This window comes from Callorhinchus milii, unplaced genomic scaffold (genome assembly GCF_018977255.1).
Source record: "Callorhinchus milii isolate IMCB2004 unplaced genomic scaffold, IMCB_Cmil_1.0 Scaffold3, whole genome shotgun sequence".
In the NCBI taxonomy this organism is placed as follows: Eukaryota; Metazoa; Chordata; class Chondrichthyes; order Chimaeriformes; family Callorhinchidae; genus Callorhinchus; species Callorhinchus milii.
In genome coordinates this window covers 35104113-35129713 of record NW_024704744.1, presented here as the reverse complement: position 1 = coordinate 35129713, position 25601 = coordinate 35104113, and the positions used below count along the sequence as shown (strand labels likewise).

Genomic DNA, 25601 nt, shown 5'->3' with positions numbered 1-25601 from the left:
CACAATTGGCTGCCACGTTCGCCCACAAATATACAGTCAATTCACTTTACAGTGTGTTCTGTGAAGCACTTTGGGACGTCCTCCCGACGTGAAAAGCACTATATCAAATGCAAGGATTATTATTATTATTATTTTGTTTCCAGGTAAGCCTTCCCTACTACCCTTTCTGGGATGGAGTAATTATTGTTTTCTGAATAACAAGATATACTGCAGTAATAACACTGCTGATATTTCAGTACCTTTTGTCCTGAAAAATTAGTGTATCTTGCAGTACTTGAATTGAAAATATAATCAAAATGGTCATCCGAGGGAGCCTACAATTCCCTGGAGCTGCCATTGGTTTTATGTTACATTTAAAGTGGCTTGTGCTGCCATTTTGTCAGTCATTCACTAACAACTGTGCAGTACAAACTGAGTTTCAGACAGTGTGAATCACACTAGTGCCCTACTCCTGACACCAACTGGGATGTTTTCAGGAGAAGAACGATTCACACACAAGCAGCATAAACACCTTTGGTGCCAGATCACAGCTCATTTCCCATGCTCAATGCACAGTTCTGGATGTTCCACTCCACAGCTCAGGAACTTTGAACAGACCATTTTAATGCTGCTAAATAATAATCCTTGCATTTGATATAGTGCCTTATCATGTCGTTTGACGCCTCAAAGCCCTTCACAGAATATACTGTAAAGTGAATTGATTATATTTTGAGGGTGAAATGCGGCAGCCAAATGCACACAGCAGTTTCCCACAAAAAGTTGTTGATTGGGTGACAAAATTATTGTTTTTGTACTTTTTTTTGAAGGCATTATTGCCCCCCCGGAAAGCGATCCACCAATCAACTAACAATCAGGTGAGTGCTCTAACCACAACTCTACTGGACTCCTAAGAGCCAGTAGTATGACCAGAGGAACACATCATAAAGGTTAATTGATGTATTTTATTGCCATTTAAACCTTTTTCAGGCTATGCATTGAAATGTGAAGCATTGCTGCCACTGAATTTCAATTTGATGCCTGAACAGAGATTTTGCTTGTGGTATTAAGGTGAACATTACAGTTACCACCAAGCAGTTTGCTACCTCCTAAATGTTATACCAAGTCGTGCCCTGCTGGTTTGCGGAGAAATCCAGTTTATAAAATATGATTACTTGACTGTGGGATGTATTCATGCAGCGCAGAGTGGCTGTAATCACAGAACTGTGCTCTGTAGACATGATTCATCACAGATTTACAGCTTATAAAAACATAATAAATAACAGCTTTCTTTATAGGGCCAAATTTTGTGGAAAGCTACAGAACAATTGCCTGGCTTCATGGGAAGCTCCACATTTGCCAAGGAAGAAGACTCACTTGGCATTATCTTTCATTATTGATGCTGATCTTTCCTGTTGCACTTTTGAACAGAATGATCAGTTACAGTAGAAACTGTAGTGTTAGCAGTTCAGTTCATCTGCGCCCAACAGTGAGCAGTTCAAGGTGCCATTTTAACAAATAAGGGGTTTCATTATCCATCCATGGCATGAGTTACAACCTTGAATAGTCATATCAACAGTTGATAATTAACCCGATTAAAGTGTTATGAAACACTGTAGACATTGCCCCCATTCTTTCTGAACACATTTCCAAAATATGTTTTCCAAACACAGAATTCCCCGTGAAGTGAAACTGCTCCATGGATCTCAATATCTTCATCCCACCCCCACCCCTTTACTGTTTCTCTATAAGATGAAGTGAATTATAGTCAAAAATCTGGCAGTGTTCTGACTTACTGTACTAGCTTGATGTGTTTGGGGTCTGTTTGACATGCTGTATACACTAAGGCTCTTGTTCACCAATTGTACAAAATGCTCTTTGTATTTATGGAAAATTCCCTTTTTCTGCTAAATTATTTGGCTTTGCGAGTATGGAAAATAACATCACCACTCTGCAGCTCAACTGACCAGCTGCGTTTCTGCTAAAGTGGATTATGAACCCAATAAACATTTCTATTTGTCGTCCCCCACCCCTCCATTCTTACAGCTGCGTTTCTCTTTTCTGACACACATTTGAGTTGAACTTCTTAGTTTTCATCAAACTGGAACTCTGTGAACAGTTCATCCTGAACACTTCTGCAAAACACATAGGCAGGAAGCTGGCACAGACTGCAGACTGTCTGTAACATACTGGCCTTGGGTTAGGGTAGCAAACTGTGAGCAAGAGGCTGTCTGATCTGAAAGGTGAGGGAGAGCTGAATATTTGAAGGAAGCCAGAACTAAATCTGTATCCTGACAAAGTTGAGATAAGGTGAATGGAAACTGCTGGACTTTCCTGCTGTACAAACCTCTTTTAACATGGTTAGCTCCAAATACTGCCCAGCTGTATGTTATTTAGCCAGATTCTCAGGGGAGAAAGTAAAGTAGAAGCTGGGAAAGGAAGTGAAAGCATTCTTTTAGGGCTATCATTAGACAGCCTTAAAGTGACACATCTGGCAATTGAAGGCGGGGAAGTAAAAACAACCGAGGCTGCAAAGCAGGAGGAGCAGACTCCAGAGAAAGACTTGACAACAACTTGGAGAAAAGGCTGTCGGAGAAGGGGAGGAAATGGCTTGTATTTCACCCTGGCTCTGTGCTTTCTTCCTAACTATCTTTGGATTGTTTAGCTCAGCTGCTGGCTCTGGGCAAAGCAGTGGTTTTCCCATCTATACAGTGGATGATATTAAGGGTAAAGCTACCACCTACAGAAATCAGGGTTCACTGGACATCGGGAGTCAATATGAGGAGGTAACCAACATATTTTATATTGGTGTTTTCAATTTGTATGTTCAGCTGACTAACAGATGGGCATCATTATAACTGTTTGGAATAAAACTTAACCCAACAGTTAACCTTCAGCTATCTACCAAAACAACTGGATTTAGCAGACAGGGAAAAACAAAATGCTCAGTGGATTTCGTTTAAGTGCACGGTCAAACTATGTTCTAAATTTCTGCCAGTGGTGTAAAAAGCACTGTGAAAATTTAAATATTTTTGCTCAATTTGTTTGCTTTTATTGTGTTAGTAAAATGAAACTGTTGATGACCTTTCCATTGCCTGTTCCTCAACTAGGCTCTCCCACAGTGCCACATTCCTTGACCATATATCAATTTCTGTCTGTTTTCTCCAAGAGACTAATGGTATTTTTTAAATCAGTTAAAGGACAGGCTGATTGTGTGAGGCTCCAGTATGTGGATGAGAAGGAATGAATTTTGTAACACTCTTGCCCACAAACAGATCAGCAAGAAGACAGTGGTAGTAAAAGTGTGAGGTGTACGAATAAAAGAAAAAAATGAGAAGAAAGTACCAACTAATCCATCATAGAGACAATTAAACCCAGATGGAGTAAGTGCAAAAGTAGGAATAGCACTAGAAACAGGAAATTAAAATGAATACCTATGTGTAGAAGGAAGGGAAAGCACAGAGGTGTGGGAAAAACTAGAGGATGATTAAGTAAGGACATTGAGAGAGTTCTATAGTCATGATTGTACTGTATTAAACAGTATGAATAAGGAAGGCACAACTATGCACATTCTATACATTCTACATCAGATTTTATCCCAAACCACAGCTAAAATGACACAAAATATTGTGAGCCAATTAAAATGGAAAAAGTGACCAAGAAGTTTTACGGGGGAGTAATCAGTGAAATTGTTTATCTTGGGATATATTTCTCTTCTAAATTAAAGGCATATGTGACTGTTTATATGGTTCACTTTCTGTGATTCCTGCAGGGTATAATGCAGTTATGTAAGCAAGCCAACAATAATATCTTAGCTGATGTCAGTAAAAGAGAGCACTTAAAAAACAAGGCTAATAAGATAATGAGCAAATAAATAAAATAATAGAAATAATCCTTGCATTTGACACAGTGCCTTTCACATCAGGAGGACAAAGTGCTTCACAGGATTTACTATAAAGTGTAGTGACTGTGTATTTTGTAGATGAAATGAGAGGCGCATTGGGAATCAGTCGGCTGAGGGATTTATAATTTTGGATCTGAGTGTGGGACAGATGTATGGGAGAAAGGGAGGTTACGATCAGCAGGAGATGCAATAAAAGCTTCACTGTGATGGGTGTTTCTCATAAGGTCAGAAAATGAAATTGAGCACTGTTCACGGACTGTGAGAAATTAAATAGTAAGATAGGCTGTTGACCTGTGGACAATTTGTGGAATGTGACACGAGTGTACTCTTGGGGGTCATGAAAAATTGTATTAGAAAAAAAATGACACAAGGTTTCCAAAGGCCAGAGTCGCTGAATTCTAGCTTGTGAATGTGAACACTGAGCAAGTCATACATTGCCATGCATTCCACTGAAGAAAGTAACCTTAAAGAGAACCCGTGCTTGACATGCAGCCAGTGCTTCAAAATCAGAACGACGAAGCTTGCCAAAGGAGCAAAATGCGAAGGGAAATGCATTTCATGACAAAAACGCATATTGTTGAGCAAAGATGATGTGAAAGGGAAGCCTGTAGACTTTAACAGGCCAATCATTTTGTTTTTTATTAGTAAGAAGGCAATAACTAATAACTTGATCTGCCATTGCGGCATTTAAAATTTGGATCTTACACTGAAAAAAAGCTGCCGAGAGCAATCAATCCACTTAAATAAACAACAACATTTTCAGCAGCAAATACCTATGTTAAATACATTAATTTGCTTAATCTTGTGTGTGGTTTTAATTTTGCAAAAACAGGTCCACAGCAGCCCCTAATAGAGAAACGTGAGGCCTAAAACTAGTACAGTGTAAATTCACAAACAAAATATTTTTTACAGAGAAAATAATTCAAATTCCAGGAATTAAAATAGCTTGGATTGTTTTCTTCTGAGAGAAGTTATATATAATTTAACAGATGTAGTCCAAAATAAGAAAATACAGTACATCTGGGCAAACTTGATACACATCTGGAAAGGCCTGCTGCATGTTTACCTTATTGCTAAGTTTGTGTGTGTAACCATCTTTCAAGCTCAACTCACTTCACTGTGGTCAAGCTCTCTTTTAGTCAGGAAACACAAGATATTGTGTACATTTAATGCTGAATTCCATCCACCCTGTCCCTCATGTGGCCTCACAGTAAGAGACTAATGAATAGAATTTTGGTTCCCTAATCAATTGAATCATCATTGAATCGCCCTTGGAGAGTTCTGCACTTTCACTTATTGTACCTACAATGTGGCACAAATGAAAAGTTAGACCCGACCTGAGAGATATCACCACCTTTCCTTTCCGGCTGTCCAAATTCCACACTTCACATCAGAGGTAACTGGATAACAAATAGGAGGGGACCTCCAGGTGATTTCTCTCCCTCCCTAACAGTGAGCACAACAAAGCCAATTGCAGTCACCCAACTTCTGCCCTTGTTAATAACTGCTAACTCAATACAACAATCAACAGCAACAAATTACATTTGTATAGCGCCTTTCATGTCAGAAGGACATCTCAAGGCACTGGACACACAAGGGTTTGCACCCGAGCTGGAAGTTGGAATTAAGAGGGTTGCAGGATACCGGAGGTGGGGATGGGAGGGTGAAGAAGGTCAGGGCTCACAAATAAATTCGAACCTTCAGCCTCTGCTCTATCAACGCTCAGTCCTACACCTGGTTATGTTTTTAACCATTGGAATCCAAGCTAAGATTTTTAGATGATGGCCATTAATTTAGTGTATTGTGCATTTTGAGAAGCCAATACGAATGAAACACCCCGTGGAAACCTAGGGCATAGCTCGTTTTGTTGGTGCACTAATTAAATCACATCAGCCAAATGAGATACATCTGCCATAATATGTTGAAGCAACACTCTGATGAAGCAATCAATGAACCATTTGAGTTATTTAACATTGAAACGTTCAGGAATGCAAGCGCAGACTATGAAATCCAAAGTTAAATTACAGAACACAAAATTCAGAAATAAACAAGGTCTGGAGAGTACTGATGGAGAAGACAGTGTCATGGTAATAGTTCCGGTTGTGACATTTTCTCATTTGAGCCATTTTCCAACACTACCGCAGTGACAAGCCAACTACATTTTCACTGTCGATAACAAGCAGAGGAATCCCAGGCCGCAAGCCCCAAGTGAGATGCTTAATTGAGTTTACTTTCTAATCTAATTTGTTCCTTCACTCATCGCTCCCCTATTAACACCAGTTGTCCAACACTGCATACCATGGTTACGAAGATAATAGCTGTCAAATGAGGACCTTTTACAAGAGATACCATCAGGAAATAGAATATAGAAGAAGTTTTAACTTTTATGATTGTGTGTGTTTGCGTGTTAATTATTGGGAAAGGAGGTTAAAACAAGAAATTCCATTAACCCAGAAAAGATTGAAACTATTTTTCCTAATTTATTATACTAGACCCCTGTTAAAACAAACCGGAGTCCCAGGGCTTTCACCTTTGATCAAGGAATAATACTAATCTGTTTTTGCACTGTCATGTTAAAGGTTTTTCTAGCTGTTCGTATTGTTCCTGACAGGAATCTTAAAACAATGTCCTGAGCAGAACTTCAAAGAGTGATATTGTGGTGGGGTTTAGATTTGGAAGTCAAAATCTTCCTTTGGCATCACATTCATCATGCATGCCATGATGCATTTGTTGCCATGGAATCATAATGTTGTCATTCATCAGCAATGCTGTACATCTGAGAGCAGGGACTGGGTCCAGCACACTTAAAGTCAATGCCAGTTTCCTAGTACTGTTACAAAAAGAAGTAATCTAATCTTTGCCGAGCGCATAAAATAGAAACATTGAAAACCATGGAATGTGAAAAGAGCCACTCAGTCCACAGAGTCTGCTCTTTGTACATACCAGATTGAAACTGTTCACTTTGTAAATAAATATGGCAAAAGCACTGAAAGTTTATACAAAATGTTTTGGAAAGTGCAGTGAATGTGTATTTTGTGGGCAGACGTGGCAGCCAATTTGTACCCAGCATTGTCCAATTCTGTTTGAGAGATTTTTGCACAGACACCGGGAGAAACTCTCTTCGCTTTTCAAATAGTGTCATGGGATCTTTAATGTCCACCTGAATAGGCAGATGGGACCTTGGTTTAACATCTTATCTAAAGCAAGCACTTCTGACATTGCAACACACCTCATTGCATTGCATTTGGATCAACTGGGTTGTTCATATATAGAAAAATACTGGCACAGACTTGATGGGTCAAATGATCCTCTTTGTGCAGTGAAAGTGGTGCATCATCAAAACATGCTTTATCTTCACGCCTGAAATGTTAACCTAACTATTCTAAACATTAAGTTAATGATTTTTGTAATAATCATCATCATAATAATAATAATAATAATCCTTGCATTTGATATAGCGCTTTTCACGTCGGGAGGACGTCCCAAAGTGCTTCACAGAACACACTGTAAAGTGAATTGACTGTATATTTGTGGGTGAACGCGGCAGCCAATTGCGCACAGCAATGTCCCACAAACAGTCGTAGATTGAAAATGACCAATTTTTTTTATCATTGTTTTTGGTTTTGGAGGGATTATTATTAGGCGTGTGGAGTAAGGAAACTTACCCAAGGTTTCGCCCTGCCTGGAATTGAACTCAGGTCTCTCGCTTGCAAAGCGAGTGGTCTAACCACTGAGCTACAGGACTCCACATAATGGGACATCATCATACTGTAATTGGTTTTGGCATTAATTGGATCTCTTTGCCTTTCACATACTGATCCACTTGCTGAGCATTTCAAAAGATTTCTTTTTTCATTTCAGTTTTGGAGCAAGGCTGCTGCAAGTATTGTTACAATCTGCCTGGCTTCCCCTATGGTCAGGGAGTGATGGATGACCAAAGGTTTAACTAAAAGAACAAGAGAGCATCGCTTTCAAAAATAAACAAGGGGGAATGTAGAGTTTTATCAAGTACCAAAGATCACAAACCCTAACTGATGGATGTTTCACAGCTGGAAAAGATTTTCACTCTTTGAAAGGGCCAGAAAGTTCTTTTAAGATTACACTGGAAATGTGTAGCTGGAGTTTTATTTACCTATGATTCTTCACTGATTTCTAATCACTCACTGCAAAGTCATGATTGCCAGTGATTATTTTGTGCATAGACTCTTTGACTATTAACAAACTCAGTATCAATATGAGAAGTCTGTTTTGCCACTGTGCAGTACCTATGGCAAAAACTATACATGAACAACACACCATGTGAGTCAAAACCAAATCATACTCACTGATTCTCCTATGCAAAATTGAGGCTCATTCAGTGTTGAATACTATAACGTAACTATTTTCAGATGCTACTTAAAAGTAAAATATTCGAGTCACATCTAAAATATTCAAGGCACACATAAAAGATAACTGTCAGTAGATCTAATAGGCAGTTTTCGAAGAACATCTTTGTGGACAAGGTAGTGAGAATGTGGAATTCACTACCAGAAGCTGTAGTTAGCAAAAAGACAATTCACTTTACAGTATATTCTGTGAGCGCTTTGAGATGTCTCCAAGACGTGATAAGCCACTATATCAAATGCAAGGATTATTATTATTTAAGAGAAAACAATGCATACATGAGGGGAAGGGTAGGGATGGGTATCGGGAAGGCTTATAGGAAGGGTGGGGCCCCCAGGCAAGGTCAAGTTGGGCCAAAATGCCGTTTTCCCTTCTGTATCACTTTATGTAAAGTCTATGTTTTATACACGTTATGTTGGTCAGCTCAGAGTGTCAGACCGGCTCAGTTGGAAGCACTCTCACCTCTGAATTAGAACATTGTGGGTTCAAGCTCTATGTTGGGACTTGGAATTCATATCATTGAAATTGACACTCTAGTGCAGTGCTGAAGGATGCTGCATTGTCAGAAGTGCTGTCTTTCGGATGAGACATTCAACTAATGTCCTATCTGCCTGTTCAGGTGGTCATTAAAGATACCATGGCACTACTCAAACAGAGTAGGTAGTTTCTTCCGGTGTCCTGGCCAACAATCCACCAAATAAAATTGGTCATTCACTTCATGGCTGTTTGTGGTGGAAATTGCTATGAACATTTGGGCTGCTGCGTTCACCCACAAAATATTCCACTTTACATTATATCCTATGAAGCAATTGATGGGTTTAACTGATTTATAAATTTTGATAGTAAGGCAAGAGTGAAATACATGTCACGTGATTACAGCTTTAAAATTATGCCATCTGCTTATAGACATTTGGGTAAAATATCTAAAGACAAACTAACATAGCACATGGAATACAACAGCATTATTAAGTACAAAGGTAAGGACATTATTTTCAGATGGTATGCTCAGTGTGTCAGTCCTCCTTTTCTGAAAGAAGTTGTCCCATGCTGAAACACCAGATGATATTTGACTACTAAGGTTTATTTGTGGTGGTTATTCCCGCACAAGAATGCATATCTCCAAAGCATTTATTATGAGAGATTTGGGTTATAACAACAGCTTGCATTTATACAGCATCCTTCACACAGGATAGCATCTTGGAACTCTTGAGATAGATGACTGGGGCCAATTGCAGAGAGGATGGTCCATTGGATCACAAGCACTGAGATGTAATATTTCTACTGATCACTGTTAGGTGAAGAATGTAAAATATTAAACTATTTTACATTCTTCACCTAACAGTGGCACTTATTTCATCTTGCTTTAAGAAAAATCACAGTTTGTCCTGGTTAAAAACAATGAAACAAACTAACTGGGTCTAAAGGTCACATAGTACAGTAGTTCAACTCAAGCATGCAACTTGAAATACATAAGGATAGAAACTGGATTTTCAGTCCTATAGAAGCCCAATTAGTTTCTACAGTTGAAGGGTTATTGCTGAAGTTCCTTGTAAACTCTCTATTACATCTGCTACTAGTTATCTTGTATTTATGCTATCTTGTTTTCAAGAGTAAAAGTAGTTGTGACTTGAATACTTTACTTTTAAGTTGCATCTGACAATATTTACAATATTTAACACTGATGAAGCCCTAGACTATCTACTTTCTGGAACAATTTCCCTAAATTTCTCCACCTTGTTCCCTGATGCCTTCTCTGCTTTCAGAACCCCTCTAAAAATCTACTTCCTTGACTGCATCTTCAATCACCTTCCTCCTACCCACCACATTTCACAACAGCAAGCTCCTACTTATCTCTGAAGCAATTTAGGATATTTTCCTTATGTGAAAGATGCTGTATACGTACACATTGTTATGCTGGTCCCTGCAACATCTCATGCTAAGGTCCCTCATGCCTATAGTACATGCTGAACAGGGGATGTACTATTTCCAGGAACCCTGGAAATCGGGGTGTAATCTGAATTAAGCAGTGAGATTAGTTTTGATTGTACTGTTTCCAGAGCTGACCATGTTATCAGAGCATCCTGGTCCAACTTGACTGGGATGCATTATGAGTCAATAAATTGGTCCATGTTTGTATCTAAAAGGATTTCTGCTGAAATTGCCAAGAGGAATTAAAATATTAGGAGGATCAAAGCTATCTTTCGCAGACTTAATCTTGTTCAGTATCATAATGTACAACCCTGGATCTGTGAATAAATCCAAAAGATATTGAAAAAATCCAAGCTCTTGCAGGTCCCTCACAATGTTTCCTACATAGGTGACTAGCACGATTACCTTTCAATAATACTCCATGTACTAGATGCCCAGTTACAATAAACACACACACAATGGGATAAATGGTCTTCATTGCTGTAAACTTCATCTAATTCTGTTCCCAGATTGTTAATTGTCCCCTCTTCGTTTGTTGTAAGTGCAAGTATTGGTTACAATTATCCAAATACGTTTCCAATCCTCCTCAGTAAAAATATGGAGCATATCTGTAGCTCTTTACCTCACAGAACCAGCTAGTGCTCACCAGGTTCACGTGAAGCAAAGTGGTGGAAGAGCAAAAGAGTCTTTGTGGTAAATATGGATAAAAGTGACCACAGTTCTTCTGCTCCATGTTGAAATTTGGTGCTCTTCAGTTGTACCCACATCTGAAGAGTGGCTTAGCTGTTTACTAGTTGATAAAGGTTCATATATAGGGTGACCAAAAAGTTGTGATACCATTACAATTACATTACTTCTATGTCTTAAAGAAATGATGATATTTGTGTTTTTTTAAATAATATCATGACTTTGGTCACCCTGTTATACATCCCAATAATACTGGGGACACTGGACATTCTTACCATGTATTCAGGACTTTGTTACATTGGTGACAACCAAGTACAGTATCTGAAGTCTGGAGCACCTTCTAATGAAGGTTCCACCAAATGTCATCATTGGTCATCATTTCAAAGGAACATTGTTTCTGTGTCCAGGAAGACTGCAAATGCAGAGACGTTCAGGCATGCATGATATGTGAACAATGTTGATAAATGTCATACATTTTTAAAAGGGTGTCTTCCCCATGTGAACTCAGCCTGTTTTGGCTTTGGTCAGCTGGATGCCTGACACACACAGACAGGGTCACAGACACACACATTGTTTCTGTACTTAAGGATCTCAAGTTGCAGCCACCTGGAATCACACAAAAGCAGTTCTCCTTTGCCAGCATAGATTTGCTGTATGTTTTCAGATACCAAAACATTAGGAAAAAGTGTGTTAGGATACTCGTACAATTAAGAATATCATAAAATAATAGAATATTCACAGCATAAAAGCAGATAATTCAACCTTTACTGTTCGCCAACTTTAACCAGCTAAAACTATGTACTTTGCCAGTTGCCAAGCACTGATAAACTATTAGCTGCTTGCCAGTACAGGGCAAACTACCCACTGAATTAGGATTATCAAGAATCAAGTAGGAAATATCACAATTTGTACAAGATACTTATTTTAGGGTTCCTTATGCTTCTACCAACCCATGCTTGATATAAACTATATTATTATATTTACTGTGACCTTCTGGAACAGTTGGAGTGTAAACATCCAAAGTTTGTTATTATATTTTTTAAACTAGGGCCAACTTTGATTGTTCTTGCACAGATTCCCAATCTGAGAGGTGCTATATAAATGTAAATTTGTATTGTATTGTAAAGCTAGATGAAATTAGTACAATGCAGTTTAATATTCTTCATCCAAACATCTCTTCTTATCTAGTAAACTTAAATTTGGTAAGATGTGAAGAAATATGCTGAGAGTGAATAATATTTAGATTTTTTTTGCTATTTCTGCTTTATTTTTGGTGACTTTTCAGAATTCTGCNTTTTTTCAGAAATGTGACGCAGGCTGGTTCAGCACAGATTATGGATCGTGTTTGCCTTGTGAATGTCATGGATATTCAGACAATTGCCTTGATGGTTCAGGAGATTGCATTGTGAGTAACTCTCCCATTATCTCCTCCTGAGGACTGACGTTTATCATGATGTTAGCCTTAAAAACTTTGTTTTAATATTTAAGATCTTGCAGAATTTGGGAAATTTGGGAGTTGATTTTCCGCTGGTTTAAAAAGATCTGAAAAACCCAGCTTTCAGATGAAGATTCAATTCCTAAAATTCTAAATGTGCTTTAATTTTAAGACAATGGTAAAGAGTAAGCAATTCTGTGCCTCTGATGTTGTTAAATACGATTTTAATCATAATGTATTATATCATTGAATGGCTCTCCCTGACTAGGATACAAATTACATATGACTTAGGCATCCAATCCTCTTGACATTGTTCCTGATGAACGAGCAGCGGGAGCTTGTCAGTTATTGCAATGACAATCTCCAGTTAAACTCCAGGAGTACTTCAATTGCCAGCCCATATCTAAACTCTCCAAGATTAAGTAAAAGGGATGAGTTCTTCCAGGAAGAAGATGCAAACTCCATGCCAGTCAAATTGAAACCATACATACAATGCAGCTATGTTATAATGTATTTCACTATCATGTAAATTTGTTAGTAATGTGGTTGTAATGTGGACTCTTGTCAATGTTTATGCAAGTACCCAGCCCATTCACTTCCCATACCCTGGCTGACATTTCATACTAAAATGGCTAACTTCTGGATAATTAGATAGAATTTGATGTCACTTCCAGACTTACAACTGATGTGCAAAGCAGGAGGTGACGTTGTCAGCGACATAATAACTCAGATGTTAGCTATTTTAGCTTCCCATGTTAAACCAACAATGGCTAACTTCCAGGACTTCAGGCTGCCGACAATATCACTTCCTACTTTAATTATGCACAGCAAATAGTAATGATGTTGACAGTGATCTGATCACTTGGATATTGGCCATATTTGATTTTTAGCGCATAATCTGTGAAGAATAGGAAATAAATCAGCTGGCCATGTGCATGAGCAACCAAATCATCCCGTACTATATAGATTTTATAGATTCCCAAACACCATGTTATAACAGTGCTCCACTGTATGTGGAACCCTCATCAGTTTTGCTTAGAGAGATGATGGGTTTCCACATATGTCAGATACCTACTGATCAAAAAATGTCATCCTTTCTACATTGGCATTAAGCCTAGCCAATCAGCCCTAGACCTTTCATCAGCTCTTGCTTTTTTAATTCATACTTTCTGTGGTAATGGGTGACTTGAAAAACTGGACAAAATCAGTTGACAGTAACATCAGATAGATTCACAGGTTCACAAGATTGGTTTGGATGAAGAAGGCTCTTCAGCTCATCTGATCTCATCCCTCCTGAATACCCATCAGTCCATTTTTTAAAAAAATTGTCCATTTTAAAAAGCCCTGTAAAAGCCCCGGTCTTTTACAATCGGATTCTTTTTACCAGTGCGTTTTAATCAAATGGCAATGTTTGTTTCAGATTTTGATTTAAGGTCTGACTGCTTGTAAAACAAGATCTCATCCATCCCTGACTTATTGTTTAATAAAGTTAAGCTATGAGGGTCTCGGTTCACATTTTCATGTTAAGTCAATTTTCCAACTGTCAAACCCAAAGCCAGAATGTGTCAAAACAGATAGGCCCTTGGCCTGGCTCTAACATTTTAAATAAGAACAAAGACATCTGCTAATTTGAGAGTGAATCAGAGCCAGTGACTACAATCAAGCTTTACTGAGGCCCTGAGTTTGGGTGGGCCTGATACTTTGTTTGACCTGACTGCTGAACTTTTACATTGTTAAACATGCCTGTTGTTTATTTAGCAATGTGCTGCTTTCAGCAGGCATATGGTCTGTGTTCTCGCTGCCATAGGCAGCAACACTTGGCCTTTTCAGGCATTCACTGTTAGACTATTTACAAGATTTCATCTCTCCCTGACTTGGTGTTTAATAAGGATGAGTGATCAAGGTCTCAGTTCTTAAGATCTCAAAACCTCCAGGCTAAGTATTGATTTTATTATCGTTTTTCCGCAATCTCCCCCCTTCCCTTACAGCCTCTCTCACCTCCTTTTTTCTCTCTCTTTCGAACCCTCTCTAAATTATTTATTTGATTGGGCTCTTGTCTAACTTAATAAATAAAGCTACTAGTGCCATCTCCTCTCTCTCCCCTCTACACTATCTCCTCTAGTCTCCTTTATTCCTGCAGGCTGACCATGCCCAGCTGATCCCTTCGCGCCTGGTCTCTGCTTGCTCATTTTGCCTGCCTTCCCTGATCTGAGCAGTCCTCTCCCTAATCCCCCAATTCGACTCTCACCCTTAGTTACTCAGTTCACCTCTCTTACTGCCCTCTATGCCTTCTCTCCCTCCTGGACGCTTCCATTACCTCCCTCAGTTCCAGCCTGGACATACTCCACCGGGCTCATTTAAGTACTCGTTGAAGATTGTCCCAGAGCAGCCACCCTGATTCCTCTATTCTCTCCGCAAGGCCTGCCTCCCCTCGTCTCAGGAATTAAACCCCCACTTCCCTCTTCCACATTTACCTACTTACTAAAATATACTAATTTAAAATGAAATAAAATGTTTTAAGAACTATATATTACACTTATTTTTGTTTTCTCCTTTTCTATTAAGCCTATTCTTACTATATTCCTTAGTTAAATTTATTACTTAAGTGCACAGATCTAACTTATATATAAAATGATTATTTATAATTTTAGACTTAGTGGTTCCAAAGCATTTTACCTTTTCGGTACCAGTTGAGAGCTTAAAGACAGACAGGGAAAACTTTTTAAAGTCACATTGCTTAACTTTACTCAAATTCCTGGCAATCAATCATGTAATAAACAAATCCTGTATTTACGATGCATTTGCTAATTTGCTTTTAGTTCCACAAAATACTTTTTGTGCAACTAAAAGGAGAGTTATACTTCTGCCATCAGGAGAATTGCACCGATTAGAGCTGTTCTCATGTTCATATCTGGAGGATAGTGGCCCCTTGACAATAAACACAAGTGATGATTTAGGAGGTCCTGAGAGCAGAACCACATTCTCTTCATGGTCAATCCTGTCGCGAGCATTTTATTGCAGACATTATGTTATGCTCACTGGAAACACTACTGTTATACTTCATGGCAATTCCCCTCATTGATGCAACAAATGAGTAAATCTTGTAACTAACCTGATTCCTATATAGCAGCTATGACTATATTTCACATACGTGTAAACAGTTAATGACAGCATTAGAATTGAATTCTGGCTGTGATACATTTAAAACATTTACTCTCACCTCCTGGGATGTCCTCAAGGCTCCACAGTCTGAATGTTGATTTTTCCTTTTTTTCAGTTTGTTTGCTTTTTTGTGTTTCCTATGGTGCTCTCCAGTCCATACCTTTCACCTCAGTGTTTCTGTCTTGCTTCTGCATAACTGTCTGCCCATTTTGATCTTTTTCATTCCCTGTTTAGTGAATCTGCTAAAGACCCAATGTTAAATTCCTTGTGGGTCCAAGGAGAGAAAGCCCTTCAAGCCCCTCTGCCACCCCCAGCGCCCCTCCACAAGCTGGAATAACCTCATTGTAAACACACATTGTAAAGGTTTCCACAGGAACACTGATTACCAGTTTCGCTCTTTTGTTTCTGCATGAACCCCTCCAATTCAGTTTCCGCCTTGCCCACAGTGCCAAGGCTGCCCTGCTCAAAGTCACCGATGATATTCACTCCATCTCTGACCAGGGCTCTCTTGGCCTCCTCATTCTTCTTGATCTGCCGTCTTCGACATTGTTGATCCGCTATCATTCTCCACCACCTCACCTTTCAGCTCCAACTTCATGGTTCTGGACTTGCCTGGTTTCATTTTTACTTATCCCAACATCTCCATTTTGTATCTGCCAACTGTTTCTCCTCCTACTCCTGCACCTGTCATGTGTGGCATTCCTCAGAACTCCAACAACCCAACCATTCCCTCTGCTCAGAGGGCACCGGCCTGTTGGGCTCTCGCCTAATGCTCCCTAATGCTTGTGTTATCATTTTTAGTGGCCCAATGACTTTGAAACTCCATCACGGAGTCCCTTTGACTCACCTCTTCCCTCCCCCCTTCAAGGTCCACCTCAAGACCTTCCTCTTTGACTGGGCTTTCCACCATCTTTCCTCCCTCCCACCCCCACCCCCTTGGCTCCCACCCCAGTATGGGTGCAAACCTTGGAATGTCCAACACTTTGAAAGATGTTGGCATGAATGGTGCTACATAATGTAAAATTGTATTGTAAAACACTTTCATTGAAGGAGGAGGGGAGAAAGTTAGAATGTGAAAATTAACAGAGGAGGAAAAAACTCTTCTATTACTGTTTATACAAAATGTTCAATTAAAACTCTAAAGTTACCCTATAAATGTTATATGAATTTTCATGGGGATAGCCTCAGAATTAGAAAATTGTTTGCCCATATTTATTCCTATCAGCTCTTTCAATAATCTACATATAGAATATGCTGCGAAAGCCTTTGCAGAACTGATTCCTGAGAGTTTAGAATTCTCTTGTCATTGGTCTTCATGCACACATCTGCTTTCTCCTGGTGATGTGCACACATGTGTTCTGTTCTACACCCTACTTCTGTGCCGAATCAGCTCAGCTGTGTACATACTATGTGTTAGATGACATTTTCCTGTCATGAGAGAAATAAAGCACACATACTTTTGTATTTGTCATTACAAGATAAGGTTCTCCTATTGAGATTTTGGCTTATTTAAAGGATATACATTTGCTGCAGACAGTCTCAAAAGGCAACTCTATCTTGACAAAGCATCGCATTTGTGTGGAACAATGCATTAATTGATTGGAAATGTTGTCCTGTAGTCCTTTGAAGGCTGATAGGACAATAGAAAACTATTCAAAATTACTCGCTTGACAAGATAAAATGATGTTCATCGTGTGAAGTATGTTTGAGTAGATGAGGTATCCGGATTTATAACATACCAGCTGGACCCACCTGTTGCAGCTTCGCTTGGAACCAAATAATGATCAAATAATGACCAAAGGATCCAATATGGAATGTAGATTGACACACAGACAGACGTTGTCTTCATTAATATTGATAGATTATAATTATATAAAATGATATACATAAGGGAAGAGAGAGGGGGAGGGGCTAAACTCCAAAGGGGAGGGGCTAGACTGCAGCCCCAGGTGAAGCCCCAACTTGAGCCCCAGGCTTCACCGTCCCAGGCTGGTCGCCCCTAGGCCATGGAGGAAGCCCCGTGACCTTACTGAGCCAAACATCACCCACTACCGGCTCAAGTCTGACAGCCTGGGGCCATCCAAGAGCAGAGAAAAAGTAGCCGAATGGCGGCCATCTACGTCGCTTGAGGCAACTTCCATCTCATCGCCACCAGACTTCATCTGAGTGCGTGCTTAATGCATGCTCTGTGACAAATGATGCCACGGCACCACTGTGAGTCGGTGCAACTACTAGGTGTGACTGCAGCGCAAAACTGCCATACATGAGTGATGAGCTTGTTTAGGTCATAGCTCATCAACAATAGGATATCCCCGAGAACAAATATGCCCATGTCATTCCTCGATGCAAGACCTTTACAATGATTAGGTATAAATCGTCTCTACATCGATTGAGATTGACATAGATCTTGGTTATTGAAATCTGATACACACACATACACACAGACACTGCCGTTTTATTAGTATAGAAGATTAAAGAAGGTAGGTTTAGAGAGAATAATGAGGAACAGGTGATTTTTCAATGCCCTCGAATCACTGGAAGGCTTGAATTCAGAAGGATAATTCATTGTGTCTAAAACTCTGCTCGTGTTTAGTAGCCCCAATGGTTCATGCACTTCACGCTGGAGTTAAATTAACCGTGATTCGGAATTTATATTGGTCTCAAAATAAAGCAGCTCTTAGGAATTATAGGCAGTGCTAGCCCATTTCATTTATGAAGCATCCAAAGATTAACTAAGTGATGGTTAGGTAACTCTGCCGACACTTTGTAGATCTGTTTATATGACATAATTTTTTAGTTGAAACGTTACTGCAATAAATCCATTCTACATTGACATTATAGAACGGGTAAGGCAGAGATTTGCTGGAATGATAACAAAACTGAGACATTATAGTTATGTGGAGAAGTTTTCAAAACCATGAGGTTTTGATACAAAAATAAGACTATTTCCACTGATCAGTGATTCAGTCAGTTCCCACTGCTGTATTATCCAAGAGAAATTAGTTGGCTCAGTATAGAGCAATCCTTGTCCAGATGTGGCATATGATACTGTGCAGTTACCCATTGCTCCATTGAGGGAATCAATTTGGTTTATTTTTTCACTTACTTAATTGAGTGTGATATAAGAAACAGCATTGCAATCATACTTGCAAACTATCAAATTGTTTTGCTTTGTAGCTCACCAAAGCTCGGAAATAATTCTCCATTAATGAACAGAAAATTCCAACCCTGATCTGGGATTACTTTAAACCAGGGTAATTTTAAACCAATGCTTAGAGTGAAGCATTTACCTGAAAAGGTTTGCATAAGCACTGAAATTATGAACCTTAGATAGTGTTTCATAATGAAGAGAAACTACAGATTTATCCTGTTGTTTGTTTAAAATGTTGTTTTCAACTAGGTTGCAAATACTGATTTCCCTCGTGCTGCTTAGAATGCAGGAAATTAAGCAGAAATAAAGTCATTAGCTTCCAATCTATCTCTATTACAACATTGATAGCCTGTAGGAATGTGGGTTTGATTTGCATCAGACCAGTCCTTCTCAAAAATGGGTCTTTTGAGTAACTGTAGGCACAATTCCAGACCTTGAACTGCTTCAGAATGATACTGGAGCTCCAAACCGGGCATTCACAAAGGGGTTCTATGTAAGTCTGCTCAATGATCATAGAACAAAATAGCAACAAAAAATAATGTTGCAAAAGACAATCCAGCTTTTTGTACTTCGCTTTGATTTTGAAAAACAGCCTTACTTCAATTAATTTATTCTCACTTATGGGTTGAAATTCTCCCTGGGTGTAGATTTACTCTAAATATCAGAGGCGGGAGTGTCCATCCCCAAACCTGCTGTTTCACAGGCTGAATGGTTTCCTCATGTTCCAAACTGAATTATTTGTCCAAATGATAACCACCTCTTATAATGATCATATAGTACTGCCATGTCCCCCTAGCCCCATTTCTATTTTCATAATTCACATCTAATATAAGCACAGAGTGAAACAAAACAACAAATTATACTTATTATTATACTTGTATAGCGCCTTTCATGTCATAAAGACGTCCCAGGAGGCTGGACAGTCAGGGGTTTCTGGACCCGAGATGGGTTCAGGAGGGGTGGAGTGCAGGAGCGGAGCGGTGGACAGGGGCGGGATGGTGGGCAGTGGGTGATGGTGGGGACCCTGCAAGACTTCAATTAATACAGCAACAGTTTCAGGCAGGTGAAGAACATTGATCCATCTAGCCTACCATCCAATTACCCAAAGGATTGTTTTGGCATAACAATCTTAATAATCTAATAAATTGTCTTGTTCCTATTTCATACTTTTTTTTAGTTCCTTATTCCACCATCTTGTTTCACATACCTAGCACCCTTTCATGAAGAAAACTTCTGCACTGTCAAATCGCTTTTGTAGTCCTCATTTTGGAGCTTAGGGCGATCATCTTCCATTTAGATATTCTTGTTATATGAATCTGTGCAAGAGAAGTAAACTGCCTGCCATTTCATCCTAATCACATTCTGAGGTTTCTGAAATTCCATGCATACTGAAGTGCATTGCTAGCAGAAGGGCAAAAATTACAGCAAAGGCCACTTGCTGAACAACACCCCATTGATTTCAATAGAGTGTCTGTGAAGATCCTGTCACTGTGCAATGCAACAGATCTTTGTTTGTGACTACTTTAAAGGCTGCTGCTGAAAAATGTAACTCCTTTTTTATTTATAAATCAATGATTTGAAATAACTAGGAGAGTCTTACAGTTTCTCCGGCGATTAATATTTGAATCCTAGATGTTATTTTATCCTATGGGGCATTCGGAATTGAGTCAGATGATTATGTGCACTCTGTAAAATCACATATCAAACTTCAAGTGCTGCACATGATAAATCATAGGATTGAATCAAGAAGTTAAATGAGTCAGAGATTAAGATGCCCTGTTAAGATCCCTTGCAAGAAAAATCATTAAAAAAAATTAAAAGTAACACGATTCCATAGATGAGATGTGGACAGATGCAAACCTTGCCAGTTTAAGATCGTGATAGTGAACTATGAATCTTGTTTTAATTAAAACAAGCACACAAGAATTATATCACGTTATTTGGGTCATTAATCGGGCAAGATTTTGAGATAAAGAACATTATACCCATTAAAAAAAAAGGTTAACACCCCGTTTTAGGAATAGTTTGTTCACCATTGTACCAACAACTAGATTGCATGATTTACCCAGGACAGCATTGTGTTGAAAATTACCCAAGATTTTAAAAAATTCTGTCTCTTTTCCCACTGCAAGTAATAAAGAATTAGTAAATTGCTTGTCAAGAAAACAATAAATATTGGAAAGGGGGGAGTGGGGGAAATAGATTTCACTGCTAATTGGAACTCAGTTGCAATATTTTGCCTTTTAAATGATAGAAACTAAATAATACATTGCTTTGTATTACAGGATTGTCAGGATAATACAACAGGGAAGCAATGTGAAAGATGTCTTGATGGATATATCGGTGATGTCATTGAAGATCATTTAGTTTCTTGCCAACCATGTCCTTGTCCTCTAACGCTACCCACAAACAAGTAGGTTGGGAGGAAGACATTTCTATCATGCTATAACACTGCATTTTTGCTTGATGTATCAGAATATAGTATTGGACACAGTAAAGTGTTTGAGGAGAGTTACCTTAAAGCTTATCATGAAATGGTCAAACATAAATGTTGATGTGGCTAGGACGATACTTTTCCTATCGTCTATCCTCCTGAAAAATGTGTTGAGGTATGTCTGAGGTGATCAAAAGATTTAGAAGACGAACTTATAGGTTCTTGTTTCAACAATCTGGTATTAGGGCAAGAAAAAACACAATGGTCATATGGTCTTCTCAAACTGTACTAAGGTAACACTGAATGAACTTTGTCTCATTCTACCACGTTTATGTGCTATCCTTTATACTTATACTGTTGCTAAGTAAATTCAGTTCACAAAAAGATGAGTTTCAATTTTAAAGTACATCCATCTGTAGCAAAATTGGCACAAAACGATCCAAAAGTATTACAGAGCTACTTTGGGATTGTTTTGCAGAAAACAATTGACTTTTGAAGTGCTTATTGTACCTCTGAAATTTAAATAATGTCATTTCAATGCGAATATTATCACATTGTTTGCTTAACGTGACACAGAAGAATTATCTCCTCACCCACTTAGTTTAATAAAATAGTTGATGTGGATATCTAGGTTGATAAACACAGCTGTTCAACATAAGATTAATAAACCTAGCTGAATGTTGACTATTGTAAGTGGAAAATAGCTATAATGGGAAAAAAACACATTAAAAAATTCAGTGAACAGGAAATCATTGTATACAATTTCTGTTTTCTTTCTTTGCCCAGTTTTGCTATTTCCTGCATGAAGAAAGCCAACAGATTACGCTGTATTTGCCAGGAAAATTATGCTGGGCCCAGCTGTGAAAGGTCAGGGTTTTCCTTGTTGCTTCCTATTTCAAACTGCTCATAATTGTTAAACTGTTTAATATGTGTGGGAGCTTCAGCACTTACTGAATCTCAATGGCACTGGATTGTGTAGAGATATAGCACCACTACCACTGACTCTGGACAGTGAATCCTGTTATAACCTAGATGATATTTTAATCCAACAAATTTGTTTTGGTTCAAATACCCAGTCAATAAGGCTCTAACAGTGACTGGAGAATGTGGATCTGAATAGCTAATCAAATAAATAGGTCAAACTTTCCAGTGTTTATTATTATTAATATTTTAATGAAGAATCTGGACGCAGGTTTAAGCCTTATAATGCAGTTTCCCCTAATTCACAGGGAGAATTAGATACTTTTTTTTTCTCTCCTTCATTGCACAGAATTAGCTGTAAATAATAAAATTTCTAGTGTGTGGTTTCAGTAGCCCTAACTAATATTTCACTACAGTCACTTCAGTGTATATCTTGTATGTCACCATAGCAGATCCTTTGATTATCCTGAAATATCTCATTGTTGTACTGGAGATCTCACGTCACTATTCTCTGTGGAGAATACATCCACAATATGTGTCACCTTTCTGAGTATCTTATCAGATGTCCAGGTACATGTCTTGATTTTGATTGTGGAAAATAGCCAGTTATTTAAACTGTATTGTCCTCCATTTGCTCCTTCATTACAGTTATGACAAACGAAACCTAAAATTATCTCTATAATCTGGTGTAACATCAATCTTTTTTACCTCTAAACCTATTCTCCTTCTCCATCCCAATGTACCTTTCTCTATTGTATTATCTGTGAGATTGTTGCTCCACTGAATTTTCCTCTCCTGTTCCTCAAAGATGTAACCATCCCATTCTACATGCTCAGTCTCATCACTACATTGAACATGCTTAAATGGATACACATACCTGTACAGGGTACGTGTATCCATTTCAAACACATTTTTAATGAAGAATCTGGATGAAGGGTTAAACCTCTATAATGCAGTTTGCCCAAAATTGACACTGGTTATTGAAATCCAAATTTCCCTAAACTCCTCCTATTCTTACGTTCTGGTCCTGGACCACACAATACTGTGAAACTCAGTCAGTCTTCAATTCTTCCAATTTGCAGGCTTTTAAGCTCAGGCTTGAAACCCACAGGCTGCCGAAACCCTCATACACGCCTTCATTACATTGAGGCTCGACTATGAAAACTCATTGCTTGTCGGCCTCCCCAACTCCTCCCTCCACATGTTGCAGATCATCCAGAACTCTGCACCCCATGTCCTCTCCCGCACCAGGCTCCGCGACCCTATCACCCCCATCCTTGCCCAACTCCACTGGCTTCCCATCACACAGAAGATACAATTCAAGATCCTGGTCCTCATCTTCAAAGCCCTCCACAGTCTTGCTTCCCCCTACCTCTCTGACCTCTGTTCAGCGGGCCCCGGCCTGCTTCACGGCCCCCGCCTTGCTGGCCCCACTATTGGCAGGCGGGCCTTCTGCCACTCTGCACCCACCCTCTCGAATTCCATCCCGCAGTCCCTCCATCTCGCCCCCTCCCTCACCACATCTCAAGACCTCCTCTTCAACCCTGCTTTCGATCTCCCTGCTTCTCCCCCTGCCCTCCCCACTTCCCCACCCTCAGCTCGGGTCCATAACTCTGTCTGTCTAGTGCCTTGGGACATTCTCCCGATGTGAAAGGTGCTATACAAATGTAATTTTGTTGTTGTTGTTGTTGAAGTGATCTGATTATATTATGGTCTGATTTTATCTCATCTTCTTTCAACTGTTTTCAATTTGGTTTGTGGCCTGCAGTGTGGATATTTGCTCTTCACATAAGTTTTCCAATAAAAGACACATTATCATGGGAGTGTAGAGGGCTTTACCAGGGTTAAATCACTACTGAGGCTAACCGGGGAGAACCTTACTCTAGCTTTGGGTAGAAAATGAGAAAATATTCAATTTTTTAATACTCACTTTAATGACACTGAAGGGATTTTTTGTTTTAATTACCTCAATAGCTTTTTCTCCCAAATTTACATTCAACAAAGCTCCTGATCAGATTTTAAAAAATCATTCATGCTTTCTTCCAGATGTGCACCTGGGTACTATGGAAACCCCTTGCTAATAGGAAGCTTTTGCAAGAAGTGTAACTGCAATGGTAATTCTGATCCCAACTTGATCTTTGATGACTGTGATGAAATAACTGGCAATTGTCACAATTGTCTGCGGAATACAACAGGTATCCACTGTGAACGCTGTGCTCCAGGATACTTTGGAGATGCCGTTGTTGCCAAAAACTGTACAGGTATGTGTACCCATTTAAACAAGTGTTCAGTGGCTGTACTAACACATACCACTTCATGGCTCCTGAATATAGTCTTATATAAAGGATGCAGTCTGCTGTATTAAGATGTCCAGCAAAATAAAACTTGTTTTTAAACAAATAGATTTATTCCCATTAACATTTTCGCCACATTGAACCGATCTATTTAGAGATGAAGCTTCTTAGTGACATCTGAGTTAAGTACACGTGCACAACATTCCTGGTTAGTCACGTTAATTTACTTTTGCTTCTTGTCTAATTTGTCCTAAAATTGATATGTTGATTCTAAGAAGTAGACAGTACAGTGCCTTGATCTAGACTTAAGATCAAACAGCTTAGAGCCTATCCAGAAGTATAACCATTATGAAAATCCAAAGACTAGCAATAAGCTCAAATTGGACTGTGGAACTTTGGTTCTGAAGAACACTTTCGCAAATGATAAATGTAATTTTAAGTACAATTGCATAGCTTTCCCTCAACACGCTGTGCAGAAGAGGATCTTTGGGGATTATACCTATTAACTCAGTCCTCAAATAATTCCTGTGAGATCACTTGCTTCACCAATTAAATTATTGTGGGATTCGGACCTTTTACCTTAGTTCTAATGAAAGATAAGAGTTTTGAAATGCCTGGTAATAGTTCAATTTTGAACAGGTGAGATGTGAACCAGTCCACCAATAAGCTGCATTGCAACTGGGTGGCTGAGCCATCAGTTCCAGGCACTTGGTCAACTCATTAAAAATTGTAAAACTTTTTTTGGATTAAAAATTTTCTTTTTTTTTAAAAGACTGTCTCTGTGAGAAATGTGGGACGGACGAGTGTGATCACCAGTCTGGGCACTGTCGCTGTAAGCCTGGAGTTACGGGAACTTTATGTGACCACTGTGAGGTGAGGTGACAAGGAATGTTTTTGACATATTGGTGTGGGAATAGAGAATATTTGACATTGACTTTGAAAGAGGAGGCACTGCCATTTAAGGTCAACAACAGCAAACAACAAATTGTATTTATATGGCCTTTTTCATGTCAGGAGGATATCCCAAAGCACTAGTCAGTTGAGGGTTTGCACTCGAGTTGGAGGTAGGATTTGGAAGGAGTGGGTGCCTGGGGGGGGTGGAGGTGGGGAAAGGAAAAATGACCGAAGGTGCAGTCAAAGAGAAAGGTCTTGAAATGGACCTTGAAGCAGGTGAGGGAGCCAAAGGAACTCCTGGATGGAGTTCCAGAGAGTAGGCGCAGATAGGCTGACTGTCCCACCTTGGCGGTCAAGGGAGGCGGAATGTGAAGCAGGCCATTATGTGCCAATCAGAGCTCGAGAGCATTTTAACCTTTTAAGAAAAGAAA

The 25601-nt window shown here is 39.2% G+C and overlaps 1 protein-coding gene across 1 annotated transcript in view; it reads left to right on the top strand.

Moving 5' to 3' along the window:
• The first annotated feature begins 2130 nt into the window (after positions 1–2130).
• Positions 2131–25601, top strand: part of lama4 (laminin, alpha 4) — a 73164-nt gene continuing 49693 nt past the window's right edge. The window contains exons 1-6 of the mRNA XM_007899643.2: positions 2131–2762; positions 12183–12284; positions 20913–21040; positions 21848–21928; positions 24029–24243; positions 25049–25149. Coding sequence (XP_007897834.2) covers positions 2583–2762; positions 12183–12284; positions 20913–21040; positions 21848–21928; positions 24029–24243; positions 25049–25149 — 807 coding nt within the window. The 5' untranslated portion in view covers positions 2131–2582. The remainder of the gene's footprint in view (positions 2763–12182; positions 12285–20912; positions 21041–21847; positions 21929–24028; positions 24244–25048; positions 25150–25601) is intronic.